At 44.3% G+C, this 10,319-nt stretch overlaps 1 protein-coding gene across 2 annotated transcripts in view; it reads right to left on the reverse strand.

The window, feature by feature from the left end:
• The window catches only part of EPS15 (epidermal growth factor receptor pathway substrate 15), a 76,311-nt gene extending 66,354 nt beyond the window's left edge, over window positions 1-9,957 (reverse strand). The window contains exon 1 of one of the 2 annotated variants that reach the window (XM_069981593.1): window positions 9,863-9,956. In XM_069981593.1, the coding sequence (XP_069837694.1) occupies window positions 9,863-9,889 (27 nt within the window). In that variant the 5' untranslated portion in view covers window positions 9,890-9,956. Of the gene's footprint in view, window positions 1-9,862 lie in introns of both variants that reach the window. The other variant, XM_069981594.1, reaches the window with a different exon arrangement.
• Window positions 9,958-10,319: the final 362 nt, after the last annotated feature.

The following is a 10,319-nucleotide window of genomic DNA, read 5'->3' on the forward strand; positions in this document are numbered from 1 at the left end:
GCACGTTACCACTTAATTTCTAATCAGCCAATCACATGGCGGCAACTCAGAGCATTTAGGCATGTAGACATGGTCAAGACAATCTCCTGGAGTTCAAACCGAGCATCAGTATGGGGAAGAAAGGTGATTTGAGGCCTTTGAACGTGGCATGGTTGTTGGTGCCAGAAGGGCTGGTCTGAGTATTTCAGAAATTGCTGATCTACTGGGATTTTCACGCACAACCATCTCTAGGGTTTACAGAGAATGGTCCGAAAAAGAAAAAACATCCAGTGAGCGGCCGTTCTGTGGGCGGAAATGCCTTGTTGATGCCAGAGGTCAGAGGAGAATGGGCAGACTGGTTCGAGCTGATAGAAAGGCAACAGTGACTCAAATAGCCAACCGTTACAACCAAGGTAGGCAGAAGAGCATCTCTGAACGCACAGTACGGCCAACTCTGAGGCAGATGGGCTACAGCAGCAGAAGACCACACCGGGTGCCACTCCGCTCAGCTAAGAACAGGAAACTGAGGCTACAATTTGCACAAGCTCATCGAAATTGGACAGTAGAAGATTGGAAAAACGTTGCCTGGTCTGATGAGTCTCGATTTCTGCTGCGACATTCGGATGGTAGGGTCAGAATTTGGCGCCAACAACATGAAAGCATGGATCCATCCTGCCTTGTATCAACGGTTCAGGCTGGTGGTGGTGGGGTCATGGTGTGGGGAATATTTTCTTGGCACTCTTTGGGCTCCTTGGTACCAATTGAGCATGGTTGCAACGCCACAGCCTACCTGAGTATTGTTGCTGACCATGTCCATCCCTTTATGACCACAATGTACCCAACATCTGATGGCTACTTTCAGCAGGATAATGCGCCATGTCATAAAGCTAGAATCATCTCAGACTGGTTTCTTGAACATGACAATGAGGTCACTGTACTCCAATGGCCTCCACAGTCACCAGATCTCAATCCAATAGAGCATCTTTGGGATGTGGTGGAACGGGAGATTGGCATCATGGATGTGCAGCCGACAAATCTGCGGCAACTGTGTGATGTCATCATGTCACTATGGACCAAAATACAACACCTTGTTGTATCTATGCCACCAAGAATTGAGGCAGCTCTGAAGGCAAAAGGGGGTCCAACCCGTTACTAGCATGGTGTACCTAATAAAGTGGCCGGTGAGTGTATGTGTGTGTGTATATATATATATATATATATATATATATATATATATATATATATATATATATATATATATTACACACACACATACACATATACAGCAGTGTATGGACTGGTCCCTCCACATTTTCCATCTCAAAGGCCACCATGTAATACTAATGCACTGGATGTTACAGATCAGCCCACCGCTGCCCCAGTGTCTATCCTTCACCCCTGCCTGTACCCCACAGTCAGTAATCCTATAACACGGACGCCTCCCTCATACTCAAAAAAAGGAAACGTTTAATTGTTTCAGAATGAAAGTTTTGCTCGGAGCAGCGAAGTCATAATAACTTTCATATTGTTTCTTCCGGAACCAAAAAAAAAAAAAAAAAACTGATGGAATTTATATATTCCAACTTAGAAGACCTTGTTATTTCAGCCAAGAAAAGTAAACGTGAACGTCCCCTATTATTCTGGCAATAAAAAGAGGAAGAAAGAAAGCAAAACTAAAGATGACCCGTAACTATTATAACAAAGGTTATATTATATTCATGAAGAGTAATTAGATTTAATTGTCACAGTTTCAAAATTACCAGTACAAAAGAATATCAGCAACTCTATAATATATCTTATCAGACAAAAGCAAAAAGCATCTTTTCCTGTCATCGGGATCCTCTCCTGTTTTCCCTCCTCTTAAACCCGTCAAACATTCTTCAAAAACAGCTCAAATACATCCTGAGACAAAGCAAAACTAATAATGGTTAGTGAACTAAATGAGCTTTAAGGGGTGGGAAAAAAAACGTCATGAAATTTTATGGATTTGTAGAATACTTAAATTTAAAAATCTCCAGTCCTCCAGTAATTATCAGCTGCTGTATGTCATGCAGGAAGTGGTGTATTCTCTCCAGTGTGACACAGTGCTCTCTGCTGCCACCTCTGTCCATGTCAGGAACTGTCCAGAGCAGGAGGTTTTCTATGGGGATTTGCTGCTGCTCTGGACAGTTCTTGACATGGACAGAGGGGGCAGCAGAGAGCACTGTGTCAGACTGGAGAGAATACACCATTTCCTGCAGGACATACAGCAGCTTATAATTACAAATCAAGCTCCAATCAATCGGTTATCCCGATCCTGAGATAGGAAAATGTGAAATAAATCCCTGGCGGCAAATATGTAACACACACGTGTGAGGGCGGCTTTAAGAAAGCAAATATGTGAACAACACCGAAGAAAAACCCATGAGTCAGCAGCAGCTTGTGAACAGTCTCTGAGCCAACAAGCTACAGAACATTTACAAGGGGACTCAGTAGATTCGGGGCCCTTGGAGCCATCAGCACAATACACAGAGGAGATGACAGATCACCAGAGCTGCTCCCGAGAACCACAGACTTTCTATTGTCTGAGATTACAATACACAGAAGAAATGGGGCGACACCGGAACCCGTCACTCTCTAAGCAGATAGTGCAGCAACGCGGAGGGTAACTACAATAATCCCTGTCACTGTTACACAGCGGGGACCTGGGACGTGACATGTTAGGCCAGCTTAGCCAGTCAGCAACCAAGGAGAGGTCCGGCCCAAAGCCACTGACTGGCTGAGCCGGCCTAAGGGCCCTATTACACCAACAGATTATCTGACAGATTTTTTTAAGCCAAAGCCAGGAATGGATAAGAAGAGGAGAAATCTCAGTCTTTTCTTTATGAACTGTTCTCTGTTTATATATCACCCAAGCCCCGAGTTCTTCTTTAAAGGGAATGTATCGTCAGAAAATGACTTAATGTATAAATAATGTTATGTTAAACTGATTTTTTTTTAGAATTTTTGGTGATTTTTTTGTAATTTTCCATTTTTCTATGTACATTATATAATAATCCTGATTTCTTGCAGTTCTCATTCTCACCACTAGAGCTAAAACTAAGCTGAGACTTCCTGTTGTGTCTGTAGTGATAAGAGGAGGCTGCAGTAAAGTGATCTGCACAGCATTGCAGCATCATGTGACACCAGTTAATAGAGGAGATAATAGCAGCTCCCTGGAGAATGACCTCTTCAAAAGATCACAAAGCGCGCTCAGTAATGTCTCCCACTCATCTCAAGGGGACAGACTGTCTATTGTCTTCTATGTCCATGAGACTTGCTGTAAACCAGGTCACTAAATGCTGTTAAAAACAGCCTAGGCAATATGGCCGCCCCCATAACAATGTACAAATAGTGAAATAAAAAAAATTTACAGTCAGAAAATTGAAATCAAAGATTAAAAAAAAAAAAAATATCTAGGTGACACATTGGTGTGGCTGCACATACACAAGGCAGCTCTCAGTAGATACAGTGAGCACTGTGTCAGACTGGAGAGAATACACCACTTCCTGCAGGACACACAGCAGCTGATAAGTACTGGAAGACTGGAGATTTTTTAATAGAATTTATAAATTTCTATAACTTTCCTGACACCACCATTTTTTCTCTGGAAACTCTTACCCCTTTAACCCTAGGCTGCAATTCCAGACTCCTATTCTGTACCCCTGGACCCTTTTACCCATGGACTATCAGAGTTTGGGGAAGCTTAGCCCTGTACACTAGATAATAGGTGGAAAATCTGGTCCGTCCACTCATTGGAATGCCGGTTATCTTTGGAAGCATCATCAGCTGAATCGGCAATAGCGGCTGAGCCAACGTGTAACCCTAGACATGCCAGGTCCCAGGAATGCATCCCAGGCCGTGTGGACGGAGAGATCCTCCCAATGTGAGGCTGCAAACACAGCGCACAAAGGGGAATCCCAGGACCGGGCAGAAATAATCACCAGTCATTCCAATGGTAAAGTGAGAATCCGCCACCAATGCATCATCGCCAATCTCACAATTGATCACCATTTCCCTTTTTTGCTAAATCTGCAGTAAAATCCACAAAGGCAAATCCATAGCTTATGGGTGGTATTACACGGAACGATTATCGGTTAGTGTAATAGCAAACAACGAATAAACGACCAACGAGAAATCAAACTATTTTTCTTCTTTCAGATCAACTGGTGCCAGAAAGTGCCAGAGATTTGTAATTTACTTCTATTTAAAAATCTCCAGTCTTTCAGTACTTATCAGCTGCTGTATGTCCTGCAGGAAGTGGTGTATTCTCTCCAGTCTGACACAGTGCTCACTGCTGCCACCTCTGTCTATGTCAGGAACTGTCCAGAGCAGGAGAGGTTTTCTATGGGGATTTGCTGCTGCTCTGGACAGTTCCTGACATGGACAGAGGTGGCAGCAGAGAGCACTGTGTCAGATTGGAAAAAATACACCACTTCCTGCAGGACATACAGCAGCTTACAATTACAAATCAACCTCCAATCAACTGGTTATCCCCCATCCTGAGATAGGAAAATCTGAAATAAATCTCTGGCGGCAAAAATGTAACACACAAAGAATACACCACTTCCTGCGGGACATACAGCAGCTGATAAGTATTGGAAGACTGGAGATTTTAAATAGAAGTAAATTACAAATCTCTGATACCAATTAAATTAGAATTGTTTTGCCAGAGTACCCCTTTAAGACATGTTTCTATTACCCCATCGATGATCAGTGACCTGGGAACGCACACACTGCAGCGCCTCTTTTGTGCGCGCAGAATAATATTGGCGGCCACTGAGCGCAGTCATCAGAGCAAACACGTCCCCGGCCATTGGCACAACTCCTGCAATATGGAAAGCAGAAGTCATCGAGACGCATTTGTGCAATACATATATAATATTTGGACGTCGTCTGCTGAACGTCCCGCTCCTCCTCCACCAGCATAATCTGCTTTATGAGGAGACAACGTGAAGATGGGAAAACAGAAGCCTGGCTCCTCATTCACAACCCAGACAGTAATAAAGAGATGCTAAACCTCTGCACAACAGCCATGGAGCTGAACCCATCTACTGCTCCCTGTTATCAGCCACGTCCGGCTGGGAAGGCGATGAGTAATGTCCGACAATGGGAGCAGGAAATCCACAAAAATCCCTGTCTCCGTTCATGGCCTTAAAGGGATTATCTAAGATTATAAAAAGCACAGCTACTTTCTTTCAAAAACAGCGCCACCCCTGTCTTCGGGTGGTGTGTGGGACTGAATTTCAGCTCAATAGAACCGATCTGAACCCCCATACTGAAACTGAGGACAGGTGAGGTGCTGTTTCCGAAAAAAAGCGGCCATGTTTACTGGGCCCAGGGAACCCCTTTAAGACCTGTCTGTTTTAGTAAATACTTGTAACCCCCATAATATAACAATTCTGGGAGTTATTCCTCCTGGAAATTTAGGAATAAACTGGCAATGTCAATTGTGGGTGTGTCCCTAAACTGTCCAATCACTGTCCACGCAGCAGGTGGTGTATTCTGCTGCCACCTCTGTCCATGTCAGGAAGTGTCCAGAGCAGGAGAGGTTTTCTATGGGGATTTGCTGCTGCTCTGGACAGTTCCTGACATGGACAGAGGTGGCAGCAGAGAGCACTGTGTCAGACTGGAGAGAATACACCACCTCCTGCAGGACATACAGCAGCTGATAAGTACTGGAAGACTGAAGATTTTTAAATAGAAGTAAATTACAGATCTATATAACTTTCTGACACCAGTTGATTTGAAAAGATTTTTTTCCCCTGTTGGAGTACCCCTTTAAAATCTAGTATTAATACACACACTTTATTGATGTGCGGCTGTTCCTGTACGGGGATGATAGGTGTATCACGCGTATTATCAGCCATGGCGAGCCGCCCACAGGTCCACACCCGGCTTTCAGTAATGGATTCCACACCTATCACCCAGTAAGCTGGAGTCAGGAGGCAGATAAAAGGCAATGCCTTACATTCTCATACACTGAATAACCTCATGAATATGGCGCATGCCGACATTACCGGGATCCATCACATCTGACGGGAACCTCTGCGTCACAGGTATACAGGCCGAGCCATGTATAGTATATAAATAATGGATAGGAATAACACACCGTCACCTGAAGCCGTGACTCACACCGGCCCTGTCATTATACAAGGTGATGTGTGTGGTGTACACAGGGAACCTGCTGTCCTACACCTGCTGCAAAACTACAACTCCCATCAGCTGAAGGCATCCAGGCATGATGGGAGTTGTAGTTTTGCAGCAGCTGGAGGGCCAAAGGTTCCCTATCCTTGTTTAATTGGTTATTTCTGGACAGACACCGGTATATCACTAGGATATGTAATCTATTAGATCGGCGGTCCAGTCCGGGTCCAGATATAATATGGATCCAAAAACACAGCTGCTCCCCACAAAACCTTTGGCTTTTTGTCTGCAGACTTTATTATAAGTTTAGAAAAAAATCTGCATGTGACTATTGACATCTGTGAGGGTCTGAATATTCTACCTCCTAGCGATCTCCAAAACAAGCCGGGAGAAGAGCGCAGTTATGAGCTTCACTCCACGGTTCGCTGCTGGAAAGAACCTCAGTAGAAAGGGCAAGATGAGCGCAACTGGAGCATGTTCTAGTCTGATTGTCCAGTATTTGATTACCAGTGGTTGAAGAAGTTGGATGCAGCCCTAGGACTCCCTCAGAACTCCACCAGGACTCCCCAGAGCTGCAACTAACTTCTTCAGCCACTGTAAATCAAACACTGAACGATCAGACCCAAACATGCTCCAGCGCTCATCAATAGAAAGGACATCTCGTGCAGCGACACAGTCAGGAAGTGAAGCTTATGACCCACCAAAACTTCTGGCACATCTCTGCAACATGTTTTCCTGACAGACACTTTTAAAAGGAGAATTCCGGGCAGGGAGCTTTTTTTTTTTTTTGGCCAAAGTGTTGGGGAAGGGGAGAAAATAAAAAAAAAATAACATGCACTTACCTCCCCGGCTCCAGCGCTGATGCCTGTACACCGCAGCTCTGGTCCCTGACTCTTCCTGGTTAGAGAAAAGACCTGGAACGTGATGTTACAAACCAGCTTAGCCAGTCAGCGGCAGAGCCGGGACCCCACCATGGCCACTGACTGGCTGAGCGGGCCTGGAACGTCATATTACAGGTCCTCTGTCTAACAAGGAAGTGGCCGGGACCGGAGCTGCGGTACGCGCCGTCAGAACTGGAGCTGGGTAGGTAAGTGCACATTATTTCTTTCATCATCCACCTTCCCTGACACTTTGGCAGAAAAAGCACCTGCCCAGAATTCCCCTTTAATTCTTCATCTGTAGTTACGAGACATAAGATTAAAAAAAGACATTTTCATCCCAGTATTTGTCTACTTTTCTTGTCCCAAAAACAGCTGATGTGATAATTATACATTAGTAACAACCGAGGCCAAAACAGATTGAAGGATCGCTTCAAAAATTGCAAAAAAGACATAAAACTGACTTCTTTTTTTGGTCTCAAAATAGCGTGTAAAGAGCAAAAAAAAATATTGGAAAAATAAATCTGCAAAAGGATGGGCTGTGGATAAGATATCAGTGACACGATACTGCACAGATAGATGATGGATTAAAAGTGTTCCGACTTCCCGGAGAAGTCTGCACGGACCCTCCGAGATCTCCAACAAGACGTCTTGGGAGGGAAATAGGAGGATTTGTTCAAGATCTGATTCAGTGAATTTCAAGAAGATGCCACTGAGCACTTAAAGGGGCTCTCCAGCGGTTACATGTTTTTAAATATATTTCTGGCCTGTTGGTAAACATAATAAACTTGTTATACTTACCTCTCTGCGCTCCTCCGGTGTCCTGATGTTGTCTCTCTGATGCTCCCTCTCACTGCAGCTCCGCTTCTTCTGAGACAAACCTGCTCTGTGACAGCCCGCTCTACCAATCAATCCACTCAGATGAGACGGGACAGCCCCGCAAACAGTGCCTGGCAGAGCGGGCTGTCACTCCCCAGAAGTAGCGGAGAGCAGAGAGGTAAGCATAACATTATGTCTACAAACAGGCCAGCAATATATAAAAAAAATTTAAACATTGTAGAACCCCTTTAAATACTGGACCAAACAGAGTTTCAATACAGACCCCAGTATAACTCCCCAGACCCCATTATAGTCGCTGGGGTCCAGCAGGCACCATTAGTTCCTGTCACCATCTTCCTGATAATCCAGACGCTGCCTCATAGGAAACAGATGAGCTACACTTCTATATTACAGGGCTGATAAGATGGAACGTTCCGGATTGATTGGTTTGTTCTCTATCTTGATGAACGGAACTTTCCACAGACAACACAGGTCAGGACCCTCACAGGCTGCCGTGGCATGATGGGAGTTGTAGTTATGCAATAGTTGGTGAACACTGGGAAAACATTAGGTCAGACTACACAGATCTAGCTGACAGAACCACAGCCCCCTTCCTGTCCTGATGAAGGCCGTCAGCATGATGGGAGTTGTAGTTTAATCAGCTGAAAATGCACAAGTTAGAGGATTTTCGGATATAAACCGAAAAATAAAGAAAACACCACAAACCACATTCATTACTGATACAAAGACCACAACTCCTGACCAGTCATGGCAGATGGAGGATATCCAGATATGATAGGAGTTGTAGTTCTTACCTCTATGTCAGATCAGCCATGCAGAAACCTGAAAATCCATATATATTATATATACCACCACTGACCATATACAAAGGCTCTCCGGGCATGATGGGAGTTGTAGTTCAGTAGCAGTTGTAGGACCACAGTCCTTTACCGCTACAACTCTCAGCATTGTCCAGGCATGATGGGAGTTGTAGATGATTTATATAGAAACCTATAAACTCATATAGAGCCCCCAAACACACATATACAGATACATACAGCTATATATACATACATATAACACATACACACACATCCCGTATATACATCCACCATTTATACACATGTACACACAGATACATACAGCTATATATATATATATATATATACACACACAGGCACATAAACACATACACACATCCTGTATATACACCCACCATGTAAATATACACACATATACAGATACATACAGCTATATATACATATAACACATACACACACATCCCGTATATACATCCACCATGTATATACATATACACACACAACCCATATACCCCTATGCATACACACACACATATATATATACATACACACACACACCTCATATATACATACACACACACATACTCCCTATACACACATATATATATATATATATATATATATATACACACACACTGCATATATACACCCCCCATGTATATACATATACACACACGACCCATATACCCCCTATATACACACAATTAGTCTTTATATACAGACATATAACATAGCACATATATACATACACATACCCCATATACAGACACAACACATATACCCGTATATATACAGACACACACATACCCTATATATACAGACACACACATACCATATATATATATATATATATATATATATATATATATATATATATATATATATACCCCCTATACATACATACACACATACCCCATGCATTATATATATATATATATATATATATATATACACAGTAGAGAAGTTCTGTGACCGGCCATGAAGTTCTGGAGATTTGAGAGAAAACTTTTCCAGTCTATAAATTCTCCAGTCTCCCCGGCGCTTGTACCGAGCAGTAATGTATAGTGTCCTCCTATACCGTACATTACATGTCACCACACAGCGGCATCCCGCGGCCCCTCAGGCGGTGTCCCCCCCCTCACAGCCCCCGCGGCCCCTCAGGCGGTGTGCCCCCCTCACAGCCCCCGCTCCGGGTCTTACCTGTGTCCTGGGCAGTGAGGCCGCCATGCTGCTTCCGGCCCGATCCGCCCATCAGTGCGATCAACCCAGAGACGGAGCGAGCAGTGGGCGTGGCGAGCTGTCAATCACAGCGGAGGGATGGGCCTCGTACAGAAGGGCGGGGCCTCAAGCAAAGGGGAGATCCGCTGTGGGCGGGGGCGAGCTGTGAGCGAGAAAAGGGCGGGATGTTTGTGGGCGGGGCTGCTGGGAATGCGGAATGGGCGGCGGAGGAGGGGGATCCTGAGGTGAACTTGACCGCGCATAGCTATGACCTATGGCAGGGGCAGCTTTCTCACATAAGCCCCAGATTTCTCACTGACTGATTCCTATGTGAGCAAATATAACAGGAATTTCTATAAAAGTTCCAAGGTTGTGTCATAGGGAAAAAAACAAATACTTCCTTCTAGAAACAGCGCCGCCCGTGTCCTTAGGTTGTGTG

Source organism: Dendropsophus ebraccatus, chromosome 8, assembly GCF_027789765.1.
Source record: "Dendropsophus ebraccatus isolate aDenEbr1 chromosome 8, aDenEbr1.pat, whole genome shotgun sequence".
NCBI lineage: Eukaryota > Metazoa > Chordata > Amphibia > Anura > Hylidae > Dendropsophus > Dendropsophus ebraccatus.